General features: G+C 36.8%; 1 protein-coding gene across 6 annotated transcripts in view; it reads right to left on the bottom strand.

Moving 5' to 3' along the window:
* Enox2 (ecto-NOX disulfide-thiol exchanger 2) overlaps positions 1–24,004 on the bottom strand; it is a 319,919-nt gene that overhangs the window by 275,142 nt on the left and 20,773 nt on the right. For 2 of the 6 annotated variants that reach the window (XM_060374475.1, XM_060374477.1), the window contains exon 1: positions 22,079–22,501. The exons of the other annotated variants lie outside the window; for them this stretch is intronic. In XM_060374475.1, coding sequence (XP_060230458.1) covers positions 22,079–22,100 — 22 coding nt within the window. In that variant the 5' untranslated portion in view covers positions 22,101–22,501. Of the gene's footprint in view, positions 1–22,078; positions 22,502–24,004 lie in introns of those variants that run through there. 6 annotated transcript variants of the gene reach the window in all.

Genomic DNA, 24,004 nt, shown 5'->3' with positions numbered 1-24,004 from the left:
AAGGGAATCTCCCATTTGAGGGAGGGGAAGTAATTAAATCCTCATGTTAAAATTAAAACACCTATCATGGTAAAATTCAGTGCTGTACAATGCTCATTTTACCAGGCCAATATTTGTGTGAACAATGCTGCTCCAACTGTACTAGGCCAAGTAGCAATGGGCTCAACCCACTCCAGTTCCTTCAACCTCCTGATGTAGAGCTGAGAACAATATTTGATCCACACTAAATAGGCAGAGCATGAAAGCTCATACAAAGCTGTCTTGGAGACAAGACTAAGGCCTACTGTGGTTAGATACAGTATCCTGTAGAAGTAGAAGGCACTATGCATAGGCGAAAGCTCTCAGAATTGGCTGCAGCACCAAAAGATTTGTTCACCTGTGGGTAAAGCAATTTGCCACTTTGAAGTGAACCTGAGAAACACACATCCTACTCCTGAGACTATGCAAAATGGTTTTGCTCTAAGACTTAGGTCAGCGCAGTTTAACACTAGCCTTGATAGCTAAAGGAATTATCTCTACAACTAATCCTCCAACCTCAGACAACAAAGCTACTGTCATCTCCATATAGGATTTTTGAAAGAGAGGACATGATACCAAGCAGAGACTTTAATCCAATGGGGCAGACTTATAGTTCTGTGCACCACTGAGACTGGAAGTACTTGTTGCTATTAGATTATGGTGTGATTCGTGGGAATATCAGTCCAGGTGCCCAAGGATCCACCTTCAAAAATGCTGTCTCCATGTGAAGCTGAATACTATGTTTGAGGCTTCATCTGTTAGGTTAGGACTTTATTCTGGAAACGGGCAATGTAACTGTTGGCAGATCCCAAATAGCTCCACTTTTATTTCAAAACAGTCTGTTACAATCAAGCTACAAAGCAAAAGTTTTTAATAGGTGTTTTTGTAATGAACCAATTTCTAATAAGCATGGAATCCAATCTCCACTACTAGAGTAACCCACATAAACACTTAGGCAGAGTAAGAGAGGGAAACAGAAAGGAAAGAACCACAGCAAAGCTAGTAAACAAGTTTCTAAATGAATGAAGTGTGAGCTTATTTGTCAATAATTACCTTGAATACAAATGGATTAAATACTCCAATTAAAGGACATGGAGTGACTGGATGAATAAAAAAACAAAACCCAACTATATGTAGCTTACAAGAAAATCACATTACCTTGAAGGACTTAAACTTAATGGGTGAAAAGTGAATGGATGGAATAATTCATGCAAATGGACAATGAAAGAGAGCAAGAATGACAGCCATACAAAGACAAAATATAATTTATATCAAAAGCAATAAAAAGAGACTAGAACATGCATTATAAAATGATAAAGGGCTCAAGATAGCTGGAGGAAATAAAAGTCTAAATATATATAACACATACAAGAGTACCCAAATATATAAAACAAATATTAATTACCTAAAGAAACTAATACATATTTGAACATAATAAAAATCACTGGGGACCATCCCATCTTCAGCAATGAACACATAGACAGAAAAAAAAAAAAACAAAAAACAACGAAGAAACATCAAATTTAAATTACACTCCATCCAACATCTGAAGAGCACATTTTTCTCAACACAGGGAAAATATCATATGATAGGACACAAAACAAATCTCAAGAAATTTTTAAACACTGAGACAGGTATCAGTTTCTACATTAAATCCTCAGGGTGTGTGTGTGTGTGTATGTGTGTGTGTTTGTGTTTGTGTGTTAGGGAAAAAAGAGAATAAGGAGGAATAACTGATTATATTAAGTATAATTCCAACAACAGTGCAATGAATCTAGAACAGAGGAAAAACAGAAAACTATACGAATACATGTAAGCTACTTTAAAAATACTTTAAAATTTTATTTATAGCCTTATGTTACTTGAGAATTTCATACATAAATACAAAATCAACTTAATTCTGGATAAAGGAAGAAATCAACAATGAAGTTTTAAAATTGCCTTAAATAAATATAGAAATATAATATACCAAAACATGCGGAGCATAGCAAAGAAGTAATAAGAAATTTGTATGAATCAATGCCCATATCAAAAAAGTAAAAGATCTCAGATAAATTATCACAGGAATTACCGAAATATAAAATAAATTAACCCCACCAAACAGTAGTGATCAAAGAAGATACAAATAAAAGAGAAGCTAAAAAGATAATATATATGATTAAGAAAACATAGAGCCTTTTCTTTGAAAAGAAATAGACAAACTTTTAGCTAGTCAAACTAGGAAAAATAGAGATGTAAAGAAAACATTGCAACTGATATCAGAGAAATGGAAAAAATCATTAGAGATTATTATGGTCAACTATGTGTCCACAAATTTAATAATCTAGGATAAATGAAAAAAAATTTCATACCTCTACATACAAACCTTAGCAAGGCCAAATCATGAAGAAACAGAAAACCCAAACACCCTAGTTCCAAGTAATATGGCTGAAAATAACAATCAAAAGAAAGCCCAGGATCAGCCAACTTCAGGGCTGAAATCTGCCACATAGTAAAGATATGATACCCATTCTCTTTAATTTATTCTATAACAAACAAAGAGGAAGGAATTCTTTCAAATGTATTCTAGAAGGCTAACATCCCAATATCAAAACCAGAACTCAGCACAGAAGTGGCTCTCCAAAAAATAAACAAAATTAAAAAATTTCTAGCTAGACAACTAAGGACAGTGCCATATATTTGTGATTTAATTCATGTGGGATATCTAAAATAGGCAATTTTATGGAAACACAGTGAGATAGTGATTGTTTAGCATTCGGGTCACAGAAAGATATAGAAAGCTGGGAAGTAATGGCTAAAGCAGATCAAGATTACTTATTTTGGCAATAATAAAAATGTTCAAAAAATAAGAGTCAGTAAAATGGCTCAGTCAGGTAAAGGAACATTGTCAGGCTTTGTAGAAAATTTCCCAGCAGTCTAGCAGAATGAGAGAACTCCTGAAAGTTGTACTCTGACTTCTATGCATGCACCATGGCATGCTCACACATGTGTGTGTACACACAACACACAACACATACACAAATAAATATATAAAAATAATTGTAGTGATGATTAGACAACTATGAACACACTAATGATATAACTGAATTATACATTTAAAATTATTGAATTGTGTGGTATGTAAATAATAGCTCAATAAAGCTTTCAACAACAAGAAAATCAGTAACTTGGGGAGCATATACATGATTCTTTCACAACATCTGATGAAAGTCTTAGTTTCTTTTCCTGTTGCTGTAGAGGCTACTTATAGAGGGAAAGGAGTTTTGTAGTTCACAGTTCCAAAATGTCTCTCACTAAAGAGAAGTCAAGGCAGTACAAACTTCCATAGTCAATAAGTACAGAGCAATGAATGAATACTACTGCTTAATTTTATTGCTCTACTTAGGGTGTTCATGGTCTCAGTCAGGTAAGGATGACAAACACAGTGGGTAGGTCTTTCCAGTTCTAGAAAGACAGGATAATTCTCCACAGACATGCCTAGATGCCCAGCTTCCAAGTGATTCTACAGTCCATCAAGTTGACAAAGAACACTAACCTGTTGACAAAGAACACTAATCATCACAAGGGGCTACCATATGAAAGAAGAGCAGGTCTGTTTGGTGTGGTCCTAAGGGATGAGCTGAAACAAGGCTATCCTACACAGCAGAGTAAACCCTTTGTATTATATTTTGTGTGGCTTTGCTACTATGCCTAAGAAATGGAGAAGATATTTATTTATGTTTTTCAAGACAGGGTTTCTTTGTGTAGCCTTAGCTATCCTGGATTCACACTACAGACCAGGCTGGCCTGGAACTCACAGAGATCCACCTACCTCTGCCTCCCTGAGTGCTGGAATTAAAAGGCTTGCACCACTGCACCCAGCTGAAAAGGGAAATATTTTGATTCATTTATGTAAGTGTTCAGCAACTAGATCAATTCAAAAATTAAATTTCTCGCCTTAGATTGAAAATAATTTAATTATTAGTAGTTTCCAGAGATAAACAAAATTGACCAGTTAAGGATGGAGTAAATGGGCACATGTAATAAATTATGTGTATATATTGTAGATGGGAATACATGATTTCATAAAAGTTAAGGTTTCCTAAAAACCAACAATTTTATTAAAATTCACATATTACAAAGTCTGTCAAAACTTGTATCTATAAAGTCTTTCCCTGTATAAAAATTTCAACATTAGCCAGGATTCAATGCACATTTGCATATTTTTATACCAGTCGAAAGTCACAACAATGACTTCTTATAAAATAATAAAACTTGATCTTATGCTTTTGGCCATCTCTAATCTATACAAGTTGTTTCTATATCAGTCATTTCATGAAGAACTTATGTATTCAATTATGCTTACTTTTTAGTCTGTAGCTTTAACAGTAACATAAATTTCTGTAAAAGTAATTTTTATTCACTTGATGTAATTGTTGTCTCCAAGACTTCCTGATGAATAAGATCACTCCTAGCTCTTTCTAAACTCTGGCCAGCTGGTTCAACTCAGGCATTCTGCCTCAATAATCTTCTCGAAGCTAACTGAGTCATACTGCCTTCTCTAATCTTCTGACTGAATTGCTCTTCTTGGCCTCATACTAACTTAGGGAGCATGTTCTAATCTTCTGGTTCCTTCTCATTTCCTAGCTTATTCTATCTTCACCTGTGTCTAGCTTGTTCTCTTTTTGGAACTTGTCTCTCTACAACCATCCTGATAAAACTACCTTTGAACTCTAAGAAATGAACTGCCACAAACTCAACTCCACTGTGCTGTCTCTAAACTGACTCCCCAGACTCTCAGCTGACTGTTCAATTGAACTTCCAAAAGTGACTGAACTGATTCAACTGCCCTCTCTCTGTGCTGCTCCCTTAAAATCTCCTCTCTTTCATGTCTGTTTTGAAATGTGAGAGTTGGGCATATCCTATCTCTGACTCATTCTGTCAAAACTTTCTTTGATTTCTTACGTTTTCTGCCCTTCAATAGATGTCACTTTCAAACATGGATGTTTCCTTCTACAAACTAACTTTAACTTTTCACTGTTAGGGATTAAAGGTGTGTACAAAGGATGTGTTTGTCAGGCTCTAAGAGCAACAATCAACAAATGGGACCTCATGAAACTGAAAAGCTTCTGTAAAGCAAAGGACACCATCATCAAAACAAAACGACTGCCTACAGATTGGGAAAGAATCTTCACCAACCCTCTATCTGACAGAGGGCTAATATCCAGTATATATAAAGAACTAAAGAAGCTGAAAAGCAGCAAAACAAGTAATCCAATTAAAAAATGGGGAACGGAGCTAAACAGAGAATTTTCTGTAGAGGAATATAGAATGGCAGAGAAACACTTAAAGAAATGCTCAACCTCATTAGCCATTAGGGAAATGCAAATCAAAACGACCCTAAGATTTCACCTTACACTCATCAGAATGGCCAAGATGAAAAACACAAATGACAACACATGTTGGAGAGGTTGTGGAGAAAGGGGAACCCTCCTCCATTGCTGGTGGGAATGTAAACTGGTACAACCACTTTGAAAGTCAATCTGGCGCTTTCTCAGACAATTAGGAATAGCGCTTCCTCAAGACCCAGCTATACCACTGCTAGGCATATACCCAAAACTTGCTCAAGTACACAATAAGGACATTTGCTCAACCATGTTTGTAGCAGCTTTATTTGTAATAGCCAGAACCTGGAAACAACCCAGATGTCCATCAACGGAGGAATGGATACAGAAATTGTGGTATTTTTACAAAATGGAATACTACTCAGCAATCAAAAAGGAGGAAATCATGAAATTTGCAGGCATATGGTGGGTTCTAGAAAAGATCATTCTGAGTGAAGTATCCCAGAAGGAGAAAGACAAACATGGAATATACTCACTTATATAGACCTAAAAGATAGGATAAACATAATGAAATCTATACACCTAAAGAAGATAATCAAGAAAGCGGACACGGGGTATGATGCTCTATCCTCATTTAGAAAGACAAATGGGATATGCATTGAACGTATGACAGGAGTCTACCACAGAAAGCATCTGAAAGACTCTACCTAGCAGTGCTCCAAAATAGATACTAAGACTCACAACCAAACCTTCCGCAGAGTGCAGGGAATCATATGAAAGAAGGGGAGTTTGATGTGAAAAGGATAGGAGCTCCACAAGGACCAAACGTATCTGGGCACAGGGTCTTTTCTGAGATGGACACTCAACCAAAGTCCATGAGAGGATAAAACCTAGAACCTCTGCTCGGATGTGACCCGTGATAGCTCAGTAATCAATTGGTTTCCCACAGTAAGGGGAACAAGAACTATTTCTAACAGGAACTCAATGACTGGCTCTTTGACCTCCCCATCCCCCAAGGGAGGAGCAATCCTGCTAGGCCACAGAGGAGAACATTGCAGCCAGTCCTGAAAATACCTGACAAAAGGGAGTCATATGAAAGGGGAGGAGGTCCTCCCCTATTAGTGGACTTGGAAAGGGGCAGGGAGGAGATGAGGGAGGAAGGGTGGGACTGGGGAGGGAATGAGGGATACAGCTGTGATACAGAATTAACAAAATGTAACTAATGAGAAAAATAAAATTATGGAGAAAAAAAAAGGTGTGTTTGTATTACAGCCAGAGGGATTAAAGGTGTGTCATTCAAGCCAGATCACAAAAACCTAGGAGATCTTTGGATACAATTCCTTGCCAGAGCAGGCATGTTGCTGGATTAAAATTCATTTACAAATTTCAACAAGAAAAATATCCTGCCTGTACTTAACACTAATAACAGTTAATGAATGCAAAGCACTTTGGATTGTGTCCTTTCTCTATACCACCTTTTAGCCTTTCCCCATATCTGAAATATGCAGGCTGTTTATTTTTATAAGTTGCTACTGAAACTTTAGAATCAACCATTTGGCTGAATATTTGAAATATTTTGGCATAAAGCCATAAATGCCATAAGAAACTGGCATTTGGTCTGCCTGCAATGCTTTTTTTTTTCATTACATTTTTTATTAATTTCATTTCTTTTTACTTTTTTTTCATTTTTTTTTTCACTTTACATACCTATTATAGCCCCTCCGTCTTCTCTTCCAGGTCCCACACTTCCTCCCACTTCCCTCTATCTCCCTCCACTAATCCTCAGAAATAGCGGCACTACACCCCTATCAACTAACCCCAGCCTATCAAGTCTCATCAGGAATGGATGAATCCTCTTCCTCTCTGGCCTGGCAAGACATCCCCACCATGGGTAAGTGATCCAGGAGCAGGCATCAGAGTCCATGTCAGAGACAGTCCCTGTCCCCTTACTAAGGAACCAAAATGAAGACTGACCTGCCTATAGGATATATCTTGGCAGGGGTCCACTCTATGCATGGTCCTTGGTTGATGGATCAGTCTCCATAGGACCCCCTGGGCTCAGACTTGTAAGCACTGTTGATCTTGTGGCTTCCTGTCCCCTCTAGATCCTTCTATTCCTCCCACCCCTTTCTACAAAACTCCGTGTGCTCTACCCAAAGTTTGGCAGTTAGTCTCAGCATCTTCTTCTATCCCCTGGGTAGAGTGGGTAGAGTCTTTCAGAGGATATTTTGGTAGGCTCAATTCCCTCTCCTCAGCTGCTTAAGATGTCTATTTTATTTGCCCTTCTGAATGAGAATTAAGCATTCTCCCTAGGGTGCTTTCTGATACTTTGCTTCTTTAGGTCTGCAGATTGTAGTATGGTTATCCTATATTACATGGCTAATATTTGCTTATACTTAAGTACACACCAAGTTTGTCTTTTTGAGTCTGGGTTACCTCACAAAGGATGATCTTTTGAGATCCATCTATTGACCTACAAAATTAATGATGTCCTTGTTTTTAATAGCTGAATAGTATTCTATTGTTCTTTTATCCATAGTTCCTTTATCCATTCATCAGTTGAGGGATGTCTGGGTTGTTTCCAGTTTCTGGTTATTATGAATAAAGCTGCTATGAACATAGCTGAATAAATGTCTTTATTGTATGGTGGAGCATCTTTTGGGTATATGCCCAGGAGTAGTATAGCTGGGTTTTGAGGTAGAGCTGATCCCAATTTTTTGAGGAAGCATCAAATTGATTTCCAAAATGTTTGTACAAGGTTACATTCCCACCAGCAATGGAGAAGTGTTCTCCTTTTTCCACAACATTGCCAGCATGTGCTGTTACTTGAGTGTTTGACGTTAGGCATTCTGATAGGTGTAGGATGAAAACTCAGAGTCATTTTGATTTGCAATTCCCTGATGACTCATGACTTTCAGCATTTTTTTAATTTTTTTTTCTTCACAATTTATTCATTACATATCCCAATTGAAGCCCCCTCCTTCAACTCCCTCAATCTCACCCTCCTCTCCTCTTACCCAAATCCTCTTCCCCTAGTCCACTGAAAGGGGGCTTTTCTACTATTCCCATCTGCCCATAGCTTGTTAAGTCTCATCAGGACTGCCTGGATCCTCTTCCCCCATGGTCAGGGAAGCCTGCAATGCTTTTATTCTTTGGTAAAAGTTTTAACTTGAGATCATGAAGAGAAATCATTTGGCAACTATGATCTAGACTTAAAACTTTATGGGGCAACAGTCTTTCCTTCTCTTTACTCTTTCAAAAGTCCTTAGAATTGTTCTCTACTGAGAAGATTCAAGCCTAGATTTATGGGAAATCTGCTTTTGTATTTATCATGTTTTACAATACCACTGGAGAGTCTAATAAACTGGTAGGAAGCCAACCAATAGTATCTACAGGATTAGAAACGACAAACCAGCATCAAGTACTTCTCTCACTAGATTGGTCTGAGGGAGTCCACATAAGGAGCAGGAGCTAAGTAATGCTGACTTGCCCTGGCTTACTGAAAACACAGGAATGCACAAAAACTGTGTCAAAATTTTTAAATGGAAAAACTTCACAGTGAAATTGTAGTCACTGTCAACCTTGATGTTCATGCCTTGGAGCGCTGTTCTAATGTTATGAAATACCCCTTCTCTTACTTCCAGTAATAAATCCCTGTGGAGAACGTCCAAGAAGGGGCCTTAGATCATATTTCATGCTAGAGTGAGGATCTTCTCTACTGCTTATCTCTACAAGAAGCCAGCCCAAAAAAAAAATGTTCTACAGAATTTGTTGCTGGGTTAGTATTATTTACTTTTAAACAAATATAATTTTTCAGAATTTAATTGATAAGTTAAAATAAAAGATACACATGTTAATGTTCAACACATGTAAACATTGTGTAATATTTAAAAAGAATAAACACATTTACCTCTTCAAACATGTAGTACCTTTCTGTGTAAAAAAATTTCCAATACTATCTTATAGGTATTTAAAATACATAGAACGCGACTTATATACTCTCACCCTACCTGTGCAATAATATCACAGAAAGCATCTCCTATGTATGAGTGTCAATTCTGGTATCTTTAGTAATTGGAAGAGCTGTTCTTCAAGTGCTGGGGACAGAACCTTGGGCTTCCTGCACACAGGCTAGTGAAGCTCTCTATCACTACTGTCAGCTTTTAGATGAAAATACTTGCCAAAAACTGTCTTTCTAATTTCAATCTCAAACCATTTGTTTCCATCTTGTTAAGAGCTTCAAAATGCCAGCAGGTAGGAAACACTACTGAGAGAGGGAGAGATGTTATTGGAATCCCAGACTTATTTTACCAATGATCATATTTATGACCAAGCGTATCCCTTTTTCTGCCAGATTGTGCTCTTTATTGCTCACACCATTCAAAATACCCATGAGTGTCAATATTCATTAATTACCCAAGCGATCTTTATTGTATTTACTTTCTGTCCCACCTTCATAAAACACTCTTCCTACATCCCCTAACTATTCCAGTTGCTTTTTTTCCATTTGAAGAATCATAAGCAAACTTCAGCATGGTCTTAACTATGATATAAAATGAGATTACTTGGATCTAAGAAGTTGTCTGTCTATAACAATTTCAGTTATTCAAAACCATATTGAATTTTAAAACCCTATGTCATATTACATAACTAATATATTGTCGCCTGCTACACAAAGACTTACAAAATCATGAATAAAATTTACTTTTAATGACCTATTTGAAATCAATTCATTTGATATTTAATAATCAAGACAAAATATAACATAGAAGCAAAAAAGAAAAACCTTTTTCCAGAATAGTCAACTTAATTCTCTGAATATTATTAGCTTTATTAAATATGCCCTGTCATGATTATTTCATATTCTTCTCCTTCTGTATCACAAATTGAGGCAAAATTTGATTGTACAACTTCCATTGAATAAGCTGGGCAAATGTCTATGATTCAACCAAGTATGTAAAGGCTGGTGTTCTTCATAGCTCTTCTTCCAACTCCAAACCCAAAGGTTTGTCAGGATTTAAGAAAATGCCAACAAGTTTGGTGAAAAGAACTAGCAGTATAGGGGAGAGAATCAGAGTGGCAATGAGGAGAATAAGAATCTAAACAAATGATCTTTACAACCTCTTTAGAGGCACTGGTTGAAAACATCCCAATTGTGGTTCAGTAGACAGCTAAATCAGGGAGTCTTTCCTTTATATTTTTCACTTCACTGATCTTGCATTTTACAAGGGAACATATTAATATTTATAACCCTCTCTTTCTCTTCCTTCTCCTCTCTCTCTTATCTCTCCTCCTCTCAGCCCTCTCCTCTCTTTTCTCCCAAACCCCAACATATACATACATGAGGGAACACAACCATCCACAATTAAACATGAGTGAGATATCTATAAAAATGTAGACTGGAGTTTAAAAACAAAGCTGTAAACAAAGTTACTGTTATAGCAAGGTTGCATGAAAAGAACAACTAACATTTGTTGGGACTACAGGGTAGTAAATAAAAATACTTTGTGAAAGAATCCTAGCAAAGCCATATAGTATGCCATCAAGACCCAGTTCTTACCAACTCTGGTTCAATCATAAAAGGGCTTGATCAGAGAGAACTTCTCTTAATGAATGCACAAATGTCTCAATTCCTTAATATGGTTTCATTTTTTTTTTAAGTCACAGAATACTAGGGCTGTAGTGTAGGGGAAAGGAGAGAAAGAAAGTGTCAAAATTTTCCTTTAGATTCAAATGTATTTTGACTTTACATATTTCTCAAAACTGTAGCTGAGTTATAGTCTTTTTAGTACTCAAAACAAAACAAAACAAAAATGTATTTTCTGAGTGGTGTGTGGGAATCCTGGGTGATGCTTAAGAGCTTTAAGAAGAACAAGTTTTTACTCCCCTAGGCAATCCAGTGAGGACAGATACAACAATGAATTCTGGGAATGAATGTAAATGGTACTAAAAGGAAGAAGGGATCTTCTGTCCACTGAAAACTGAAAGCCTATATAAAGTGAGGAATGCCAAAGGACAAAATGGGAATTTCAGGATGTACTTTTTTTTTTCCTTTTTTCTTTTTGCAATTGAAAAGAATACAAAGAACTAGTATCTGGGCAACGGAGGACAGGTCAAGCAGGCATAATTATCATCATACAGTTTAGCAGACAGCAATATTAAATTATGTTACCATGTGGGGTTTTTTTTTAACACTATGGATTTTGAAGTGGAGCTCTTTTTAAAGCCATGAAGAACAACTAATTTTGCATGAGCTCACATAATAATAAAAATAGAGAGAGCATATCTATGTACAGACCACAGTATATTTCTCATTCAAAGTCTTCCAAACTTTTAATGCTATTTTAGATAGTGAATTTATTTGGAAAGGGCATAACATGTTCAAAGAAGATCTGTCAGAGGAAGAAATGGAACTAGAAAAGCAGTGAGTCATGAGTGTCTGAAAGGTGGAATACTCTTAACAGAGGAAAGGGAAAGGGACTATTAGAGCTAAAATGCACTGGAGCTAGGAGCTCTTCTGATTGACTATACTTTAGCTTAGAAATAAAGGCTTACAGCCAGAGCTCAACCAGCACCCAATATGATGAGAAAAACAGTACTGATGAGAAACGCAGAGTATAGTTCTCATTTAAATTTAATTTAGACCATAATTTTTTAAATAACTTCTGAAAATAACTCATCTTAGGGCACGTTTAAATTTTAAATTATCAATCAAAAGAAATGCAATTCCCTATATGTCAAAGGAGCCAATGTCCCTGTTTGATTTTCTGTTGATACAATCATTACTGGTACCACCACTAGACACTTTCCAGTTGCACTCCTAATACTATATCCAATAGCTAAAATCCAATAAAATAACCCATCCTGTTGAAACAGCCATCTTTCCAAGCTCACTAGCCACATGTTTCTAGTGGCTACTGTGTTGGAAAGGGATGGGTCAGAATATTTTATCATCATAGGCAATTTTCTCAGATAGTACTGAGTTAGCTATCAGAAGGCTAAGGCTTGCAATCATAAAACTAAAAGTCAAACAATCTCAATTACAGGCTTAAATAGTGTAATTACTATTTATATCCATAGAGAATAACAAAATTTCACCTAAGATTTAATGTTTTACTTTGAGAGTGGTTATCAAAAGTCAATTGTACAGAAGAATCATTTGAAAGGTTTATTAAATGGTTCTTATTAAAAAAATGATTGTGTAGGTCTGGATCCAGGAATGTGCATTTAAAGCATGTTCTAGATAATGCTGTCACAGGTATTTTTTTTTTTTTTTACATTTAATAATTCCACTTTAATCACTTCGTATCCCCCATAAGCCCCACCCTTCTCCTCTCCTAGCCCCCCTCCCCCTTCTTCATGAATGCCTCTTCCCAAGTCCACTGATAGGGGAAGTCCTCCTCTCCTTCCTTCTGATCTTAGTCCATCAGATCTCATCAGTAGTGGCTGCACTGTCATCTTCTGTGGCCTGGTAAGGTTGCTCCCCCCTCAGGGGGAGGCGATCAATTAGCAGGCCAATCAGATTATGTCAGAGGCAGTCCCTCTTCCCATTACTATGGAACCCACTTGAACACTAAACTGCCATGGGCTATATCTGTGTAGGGGGTTCTAGGTTATCTCCATACCTGGTACTTGGTTGGAGTGTGAGTCTCTGGGAAGACCCCTGTGTTCAAATTTTCTGGTTCTGTTGCTCTCCTTGTGGAGTTCCTGTCCTCTCCAGATCTTACTATTTCCTACTTGTTACATAAGATTCACAGGTAGTTCTTAAACTGCAATTTGAGAAATGTTACCATTATGCATCAAATAGTTCCAACTGATTTTTATCAATGAATGAATGGATAAAGAAAATCTGATACACACATACAATGGGATACTATTTGGCCACAAACAAGAAAAAATGTTGTCCTTTCCAATAATATGGATGAAAATGATGGTTGTTCCTTCTGTTAAACATAAAAATCCAGACACAGAAGAAAAGTACTATATAATCTCACTTGTATGTGGAATATAAAATAGTTCATCTAATTGAAGTTTAGAATGGAATACTGGTTACCAAAGGCTTCCAGGAAGAGCAGAGGAAATGGTAGGGAGGATAGAGGTTTATCAGTGAGAGATAAATTATAAGTATGGATAAAGATACTTAGCGTCTTACTGCATAATAAAGAGGCCAAAGGAAATAACTATGTGTCGTATATCTAAAATGTCTGGAAGAAACAAAATTGAAGGAGTTTTCACCATAAAGAAATGATAAATGAGTCAAGCCTTGTGGCTAAACCTGTAATCCTAGCACTTAGGGGGCTGACACAGGAAAATAATGAAATAGAAGTTACTTTAGAGTACATAGCAAGCTACAGATCAACCTGGACTATAAAGCAAACAACTTTGCCACTGCACAAAAGGAAATAAATGATAATGTTTATGTAGATAGATATATTTATGTAATTTGAACATTACACAATATATGGATATGTTAACATTAATTTACATGGTACCCCATTAGTTGGTAATATTTTTTTTGGCTTTTATGTACTGGTTTGAAAATAAAAGTATGGACAGTAGAGGAATATACCTTTAAAAATAAATGTAGTTTAAATTTTAAAAGTTTTGCCTAACATAATAAAATGGGAAAATCTAATTATCATTTTATATGTGTGTATGTCTGTGTTTATCAATTTTATAAATATATATACTGATTTATTTTCTTGAGTTCATATATATTACTGTATATACATAGTAGTACATAAACATTTTTCTATGTAAAAATAGAAATTGCTCTCCAAAGGCAAAGGAAATATTCAAGGTACGATGAATCTATGCAAAGATTAAGTACAGAGAAGGAAAAAAATCAAGCAGCAGGAAAAACTTTGTTGGACAGAATATTCCAGAATATCTGTGCAAAGCAGAAGCATCTACCTACCCATAATATATACCTGAATAACTGAAAATTCTGGAACTCTTCGCTCTGAAAAGATTCTGAAACTTTAGCTAGCTAGTAGGAGATGGGGAAAACCTTGGTACAGCTGCAGACAGCCTAGTATTATATGTCAATGCTTATGTGTGAGACAGTAAACTGTGTGCTAAGAGATGGGTAAAAACACAGCTAGTGACTTCAGGAACTCAGACTACCAGGGGAAGTCAGAGCAAAGATAAGTATTATAATACAGTAACAGCTGTGATTTGAGCTGACTCTTAAGTGTCAAGTGATTCTAAAGTTGCTAGAGATGTGAAAGTTGGTCATTTAAATGTAAAAACAGCATGGAAGAATCACAAGAGCTTTAAAATATGGAGTGTACCAGGTGACCCAGAGTAGTCTAGTTCATAAATAAATAAGGTATACATAGAGTTGTATGGTGTAATCTCAGGGTATAAAAGCATTCTGGGTGGCTGGGATGTGACTAAATATTACCCGGAATGTCTCTTCAGTTTAAAGAAAAAATTCTTTAGCAAAAATCTTTGAGAAGCAAAAGTGATCATATAAGACCTGCATTTAGGGAAACTATACTATCTGGGTATAAAAGGTAGTGGGCAGGTAGGAGAAGCTGAGATGATGTGCTATGATTGGTCATTTGGCTGCATGGAAGAAAAATTAGGATCTACTTGGAAATAGTCTTGTTGCAAAAAGCTATATATCAAGAGAAAAGCAACAAAATATGAACATTTTTTAAATAAAACTGAAAATCTTAAAAAGAACATGATCATTTAGAAACTGCCAAGTACTCAGTGATCCATCCTTTGTAACTCTGTAAATAAAGATTATCCATGACAGAGATCAGAAAGAAAGTAAAAAAAAAAAAAAAAAAAGTTTTCAATGGTCTGGTGAGCAGATGATTCTATACCACCTACGCATTCTGAAGTCATGGACAATCAAATACTAGCTTTTGAGTGCACACATAGCTTCTTCAACAAAGCACACTTAGATTCCCCTCATACGACATGTAGTTAAGAACATGGGCTCTGGACCAAACTTTCAGTGATCAAATCTCGAGGCTATACGGTACACTTGGTATTTCGTACCTGATAAACCCTGTATTTGAGAGGGGAGAAGCAGGAGCAGGGTAAGAGCAGGATAGTCTGTGGGACATAAAACATTTGAGACCAGCCTGAGGTACAAAGTAAGACCATGTCTCAAACAATAGAAATTAAAAAAAAAAAAACCTTAATTTTGATGCCTAGTAATTTCAAAACCTGCTAAGCATGTTACTTAAAAGTCTGTGCTGGGTTATACTCAATAGTTGTTGGCCAAAAGAGTCCCATGGAGATCTTCAAGCAACCCAAGAGAAGAAAAACGAAAAAAGAAAAAAAAGAAAAAGATACGTGACTCTGTTTTTTAAACATTTAAGTGGAACTAGTGCTATATGCCTAACGGAAGTATTATAAAGGTTGATGACTGGCCCCATACATACAAGGTATTTATTTAAAACACTGACCTGATACACTGTAAGCATCCAGTGAATTTTAGATCTTATGTGTATAGATGGGTATAGAACCCACACTTAACTGTACTATGCACAGTAACCCTTAAATGCATGTGTGCAATATCTCAAATATGTCATTAATACTGTTTAGCAAGCAGCCTAAATGTTCCTGCATGAACAGCATACCTTGATTATGATTCCTTTGAAAATATGTTTACTTTTCTGGAAGGGATGGGCGTGTACCACATGGAGTATGTGGAGATGAGATGACAGACTGCAATAATATATGCAGGAATAGGTTCTTGCCTTCCGTCATGTGAGGCCCAAGGATCAAACTCAAGGCATCAGGCTTGGTGGCAAGCACTTTCACCCGCTGAGCCATCTTGCCAGACCTTGAGTATTATTTTTAATGAGTATATTAGTTTTTTCTAAATAATAAGCGATTACATTTGTAAGTATTCTCAGTGATTGTCTTGAGTATGCAAGGCCTGCCCCTTAATTGACTAATATACCCTTGGCAGGCATACTGAGGAAATCTAGCACACAGCTCACACTTATAATACTGCACAGCTCAAGTCAGAAACTACCTTTCTCTTGGGGTCCATGCAGCAACATGACCATTATACAGATCAAGGTTCATTTTCCTTAACCAATTTTTTTAAATGCAATTTCTTCCAACAGGCCCCAATAAAATCTTTTTCATTTAAATTTAGTAGACTCATTCCCACATAAAGGAATCAGTATGTGTTCTGGTAGAAAACAGGGGTATTGTTCAGGGATCCTAACTGCATAAGAAATTTTCCAATCACATGCCTAAGATTTCCCAACTCTCCGTTCTGTAATCCTGACCTTCCCCCAAATTCCTTACTTTTTAAATTATCGAATCTCATTTATATCTTCCTCATTTAAATAGAGAAAGTAATATTTTACTTTACTTTAAAATACACTAAAGACATAAATAACATAGTAAAAACGGCCATTCTGCCAAAAGCAATCGACAGATTCAATGCAATTCTCATCAAAATACCAATACAATTCTTTACAGACCTTCAAAGAAAAATTTTCAACTTCTTGTGAAAAAACAAAAACCCCAGAATTTCCAAAATAATCCAGCACAACAACAAATCAACTGGAGGTATCTCCATCCCTGATCTCAAGCTGTACTACAGAGCAATAGTAATCAAAACTGCATGGTATTGCATTGAAACAGAAAGGTGGATCAATGGAACAGAATAGAAGACCTAGAAATAAACCCACACAACTATGGATACTTGATTTTTTACAAAGAAGCCAAAACCATTCAATGGAAAAACGACAGCATCCTCAACAAATGGTGCTGGTCCAACTGGATGTCTACATGCAGAAAAATGAAAATAGAGCCATACTCATCACCCTGCACAAAACTAAAGTCCAAGTAGATAAAGACCTCAACATAAAATCAGACACATTAAATCGGTTAGAAGAAAAAGAGGGAAGAGCCTAGAACTCATTGGCACAGGAGACAACTTCCTGAACAGAACACCAACAGCACAGGCTCTAAAAGCAACAATCAATAAATGGAACCTCATGAAACTGAAAAGCTTTTGTAAAGCAAAAGACTCTGACATCAGAACAAAACAGCCTACAGACTGGGAAAGGATCTTCACCAACCCTATATATGATAGAGGGCTGATATCCAGAATATATAAAAGAACTAAAGAAGTTAAACAGCAACAAATCTAGTAATCCAATAAAAAAATGGGGTATGGAGGTAAACAGAGAATTCTCTGTAGAAGAATATACAACAGCAGAGAAACACTTAAAGAGATTCTCAAAGTCTTTAGTCATCAGGGAAATGCAAATCCAAACAATCCTGAGATTTCACCTTACACCCATCAGAATGCCTAAGATCAAAAACTCAAGTGACAACACATGCTGGAGAGGTTGTGGAGAAAGGAAAACCCTCCTCCATTGCTGGTGGGAATGTAAACTTGTACAACCACTTTGGAAATCAATCTGGCACTTTCTCAGACAATTAGGAATAGCGCTTCCTCAAGATCCAGCTATACCACTCCTAGGCATATATCCAAAAGTGGCTCAAGTACACAACAAGGACATTTGCTCAACCGTGTTTGTAGCAGCTTTATTCATAATAGCCAGAACCTGGAAACAACCCAGACGTCCCTCAGTTTAGGAATGGATATAGAAATTGTGGTACTTTTACACAATGGAATCCTAGTCAGCAATTAAAAATAAGAAAATCATGAAATTTGCAGGCAAATGGTGGGATGTAGAAAAGATCATCCTGAGTGAGGTATCCCAGAAGCTGAAAGACACACGTGGTATATACTCACTTATAAGTGGGTACTAGACCTATAAGATAGGATAAATATACTGAAATCTGTATACCTAAAGAAGCTAAACAAGGTGGACCCCGGGTAATATGATCAATCCTCACTTAGAAAGACAAATGGGATGGACATTAGAAGTAGGAGAAAACAAGTACAGGACAGGAGCCTACCACAGAGGGCCTCTGAAAGACTATACCTAGCAGTGTATCAAAGCAGATGCTGAGACTCATAACCAAACCTTGGGCAGAGTGCAGGGAATCATATGAAAAAAGGGGGATTTAGTAGGACCTGGAGAGGACAGGAGCTCCTCAAGGACAACATATATCTGTGCACAGAGTCTTTTATGAGGCTGATTGTCCAACCAAGGACCATGTATGGATATAACCTAGAATCCCTGCTTGGATATAGCCCATGGCAGCTCATTATCTAAGTGGGTTCCCTAGTAATGGGAACAGGGACTATTTCTGACATGAACTCAATGGCTGGCTCTTTGACCTCCCCCCCTCCCCTGAGGGAGGAGCAGCCTTGCTAGGCCACAGAGGAGGACATTGCAGCCAGTCCTGAAGAGACTTGATAAACTAGGGTCAGATGGAAGGGGAGGAGGACCTCCCCCCTATCAGTGGACTTGGAGAGGGGCAGGGAGAAGGGAGGGAGGGATTGGGAGGGAATGAGGGTGGGAGCTACAGCTGGGATACAAAGTTAATAATCTGTAACTAACACTAAAAAATAAAAATTTAATTAAAAAAAGACAAAATCTTAGATGATGATAAATTGTAAACACATGGTGACTGAAGCAATAAAGACATTCACCATCTTCATATTCAACTTTTCTAAAAGTTGAATGAACAAATAGCATTATTTGTCCTATCTTGGATTCATTTTCTTTACTGTTGTTTTGTTTGGTCTTTGAAGAAGAACCTCACTCTGTATTGCTGGCCTTTCTCAAACCTGTGGTGACTCTCAAGCCTCTGCCCCTACCTCTGGAATGCAGGGATTGCAGGTAAATGCCACCATGCATGACTTGACTCATTCCCTTAATAACATTGTTGAAAACTATCAAAATAAGAAAATTGTGTGTGGCATAAGCACACAGTCATTTCACCAGTACATGGGATCTGCAATAAGCTGATGGAACAATGTCTCCTAAAAGGGTTTTGGAGTTTTTTTATTTTGTTTTTGTTTGTTTGTTTGTTTGTTTGTTTGTCTTTTTGATACAGGATTTCTCTGTGTAGCCTTGGCTGTCCTGGAACTCACTCTTTAGACCAGGTTGGCCTCAAACTTACAGAGATCCTCCTGCCTCTGCCTCCAGAGATCCTCCTGCCTCTGCCTCCAGAGATCCTCCTGCCTCTGCCTCCATGAGAGCTAGGATTAAAAGTGTGCACCACCACCACCAGGTATCCTAAAAAGGTTTTAAAGAAAAGGATGCTCAGAAAGCTAGAACTAGTATGAATACCTCAATGTCTGGATCCATTTGCTGAATTTCTAACACAGTTTTAAGCAGGACCCCTATTTTTGATGGTACACAGAGTATGACGTTTCAGTAAAACAAGCCAATTGAAAAATCTATTTGAGAACTTTCAATGGGAACTTTTAAAAGATGGGAAGACTGATGAGAAAGGAGTAAGGAACACAGAGAGGAAGGGCTGAACAGGGAGGGGAAGAGGATAGGAGAATCGCCTACATATTTTTTACTGGTATCTGTATAAAAGTATTCTAATTCTGAAAACATAATAGTTCACATTCATAGCCAGGATATTACATACACACTTATGAAAACTATTTCATACATCCATTAAGCAAAATATTACAACAAATTATTATATCAGAGGAAAAATATTTTACATTAATCTTTAAATTAGACTAGTTTCCTCACATTTTCAAATTTTTACTTTCATTCATATTGGTATGTAAATTCATCAAACACTAGTACGTTATCAAAGAATATATTGTTTCTGTAAATAACTAAACATAGTCTTCACAACTAATAGCAGAAGTCCAATTTTTCTAGGACACATTTTCTGAGAAGTAATATAGTATAAGGGAGAAAAAAATAAACACAGATATTTTGAAAATCATATGATTTAACCTATGAGTTTGGGCTCTGCCACTCAGTTGGTGGAAGACATTTATACTCTGATTCTCAGGCTCAGGCTAGCTACTTAGACTCTAAGTCTGTTTTCTTACCTATAAAGTACAGACCACATAGCTACTGTTACCACACAAGACTGATAGGAGCTTAAACTGAGAATATGAGTTAGATCATGGTTGAAATGTTTTACATATCTACTGTGACCCAACAACTGTATTCCAATTATAGCTTTAATAGAGTAAAACTATTAAAGAATTAAACGTATCCATTACTAACACACAAATAAAATGTAGTTATTAAGGCCACCTGGTTGAATTTAAGATTGTTCATGTGTGCACTTGAATTGATAGATAGCAAGGGGATGTCACCATTTATTTTAATTGTAAACACTGTATTCAAACTGAAAAGTTCTTTCTAGATACAGTAATTCCAGGAGCATAACAAAGTTCAGTATTTTTCACTGCCAGACATCTAAACTGGTATTACCAGCACACAAGAAACCTCTATGTATTGAACAAAACAATGTTTTCTATGATAATATATCTATTGAATTTATAGTGAAAAATGAGACAGCTCTGAATTTAACCACAGAAAAACAACCTCAGCAACTTGTCACATTAAAATGTGCAGATACAGCTTTTTAGAAGTCACACCTGCACTAGTATATGGAGAAAACATCTAGCAAACACAACTTTCCAACTCTTAGAGAAACAAACCAAGTGATAGCCAGGAAGGAAACCAAAGACATTAATTCAAAGAAATGGGCTGCAGGGAGACTACACAAACCTGCTGTTGCTTTAATTGCAGACAATTCAGTTCAGCAGCTGTTGGTCCAAGGCTCACTGTATGCTCTTCAATGCAACCTTGAAATACTGTCACTCACTCCTTTCTCCACATCATCTGCATGCTACCCAATTAATGAGGAGTGAAATCAACTGTCAAACCATGCATCAAAACAGAATATGATCTGTTAGCTTTTCAGCTCAGAAGCACATTCTTTTAAGAATGAAGCAAGAATGGAGATGAAAGTCCTTGACAATAAATGATATCCAAAGTTATGGGAAAACACGTGGCAAGAGAAGATAAGCTTCTGTTCCATTCAATCAGAAAAGTGAAACTTTCTCCAAGTCTCTTATTTGAAAGGGTCGTTTCTCATCCAACAGCTGTATAACATGCCTTTAAAACAACATGCAGAGGTGTCTGACCAGTGCCCAGAAATTCACTAGTATGCACCAATATTTTTCTGAAAGCTTAAACACATACTTAAGGAACATTTTAGATCCAGTGATAAGTTACAACACAGTGGCTTAGGGATGGCATTTTTAGCCTTGCTGTTTTCAGCACGTTTTTGTTTCTACCAGGAGAATAAACAATAATACATGATATTCATCAGCCTAAATTCAACACTGAAAGGAAAATAAATTGAATAAAAGATGTGCTTCTGAAATACTTCCCATTAGAAGTTTCCTCACTCTTAACTACATGAAAATCCACACAACCAATTAACAAATACAGCACCTTAAAAACTCAGGAGAAAAACAACATACTAAAGTTTAAAAATTGCTTTTTCCTTCCAAAACACTGTCTTGTGTACAAACACTGTAGGCATTGTTAAATATGACCAGTTGCAGATGTAAGGCTTAAGAAATTCAATACAAGAATACAGCAGAAAGGCATGCACAATTAAGGGATCATAACTACCAATTGAACAGAAAACCCAGATTTCACACAGCAATCTACCACACACATAGCTAGGGACAGGCGAGTTTTATGCAGCTATTTTGTTTAGCTTATCAGAATCTCATTTGTCTTTCAGTCCAGCAGGAATAGGAAGCAAAAGAAGAGAAAGAAATTCACTTTGAAACCAGAGGGAAATTTCACAGAAAATAAAACATACTATACCTGTATATTGTACCAGGAACATTGTGACACTCTTCGGGGAACTGTTTCACGTTATATCCTACCCTGAGTTATTCTCTCCTGACCCTCTTCTCTCCTCAAAAAGAAAAGTCAAAAGACCCTAAGACCCTGCTATACACTATCCCTAACCCACCCCCCCATGAGGGGGGCCAAAACAGAGCCACAGTTTGGCTCAGATCCGATGCTTCTGTTAAGCTCAGCTCCAGCCGAGCAACTGAGCTCTAGCAACGGGAGCATGGGGAGGTGGATTCTGATGCCAGTAGCACTTCCATCCACTTCACTTACACAAAAGCAGGCAGTGGAAAATCCAGGAGCCTTGAAGACAAGGGCTGGAACTGCCTTTTATGAATTGCTATTACTGCATGTGTCACCATCCATCTCCAATGACGGACACTTATAGGCTGAATTGAGAGAGGAGGGGGTGGGGTGGGGGAGGCTAGAGAGCAGGTGGAGAAGCAATTAGCAGTATGTTCATTGGAGAATTCGTTCGGGATTTCTTACATCAGTGCCTAAAGAAACAGCATGCAGTTGACAAATCAGAACTTTACGATTTGCATGTCTTAAAAGAAACCTTAGCTCGCAGCTTCAAACAAAATAACATCCACATTTCCAGGTTACAGAAAGTCACCCCTCTACTTTCTCTTTCCTCTGGCTACTCATGTCCCTGACAAATCAACATTCTGAATGAATATTTGTTGCTTTCCCTAAAGAATTATATTTAAAAAGCTGAATGCAAAGGAAGTATAAAGAAATTAAATTCTATTGAACATGACATCTCTTAACAAAAACACAAGAAGCTAATTATTTTAAACCAACTTTTTCTTCCTATTCCCATTCTCTGGGTGCAGCTTCAACACCTATAATCAATCAATCATACAACTTCTGTGCCTCTATTTAACCCTAAAAAAAAAGTCCATTTAAAAATAATTAATTTAAAGTAGAGCTGAAAAGACAAGGCAATATGCACGACTCATTTGATAAGTGACCTTAAGAAATCATTATCTGGAAGTGCTTGGTTTTGTTCATCTGTTAAAATGAAGCATACTTCTTTAGACTGATTTTTAAAATAATCTCTGAATAGAAACAGTAAGGAAGGAATTTCTCATGGAGAAAATGACACACTTGAAGGGACAGATATCTAGGGGTGGGTTTCAGTGAACCCTGGATTCTACTTCTACAGCTTTGTGGTACCCGATAAGGAATATAATTTCTCTGAGCCTAAACTTCCTTATTTATAAGTTGGAGATGAAGGTACATATCCTGTTTGCTTCACAAGAGTATCATACAAAGCTAATAAGATATTGGATACGGCTCTTCTGTAAATTGCAAAGGGATGGGCAACTGTATACGGTCATTATTATTGCACTATGAACCAGCTCCTACTTAAATGACTGAAGTGAAGCACCTCTCTCACATAAGGTAAATAAAAAGAAGGGACCAATATAATTTTTAAAAGCATTGTTCAAATTCTTCAAATTTTAAAATTAGAGCCATTGTTTATTCTTAGAAGTCCCAGAGATGGATTTTTTTCAAAAGACATGTTTTAAAATGTAACCCATAGCATATCAGAAGTTTGACAAAGAAAATGGAGACCCCTAATTCTCTCTTGCCTTTCTAGAAAGTTTGTCCATTTTCTTTTATAGGCTCTGAGTTTATGTCCCATCTAGAATGCTATTTAAAAATAAACATCTCCTTCTGTTAAATCTTTCTATTTTTCTGGTTCATCTTCTATGCTTAGTATGGAGGAAAGATTTGAGTTGATTAAGTGTACATCCATAAGGTAAAAATCCAAAGTCATGCTTTCTAAGGCTCCAAGTTGCCTTGATACTATATATACAGTGACCAGCTGGCTTATACTGGGACACAATTTTAGCACATGAAGTCCTGGGGTGGCCACACCTGGGGTAC

This window comes from Meriones unguiculatus, chromosome X, assembly GCF_030254825.1.
Source record: "Meriones unguiculatus strain TT.TT164.6M chromosome X, Bangor_MerUng_6.1, whole genome shotgun sequence".
Lineage (NCBI taxonomy): Eukaryota > Metazoa > Chordata > Mammalia > Rodentia > Muridae > Meriones > Meriones unguiculatus.
The sequence above is the reverse complement of the archived record's forward strand: the minus strand, read 5'-3'. Positions and strand labels throughout refer to the sequence as shown.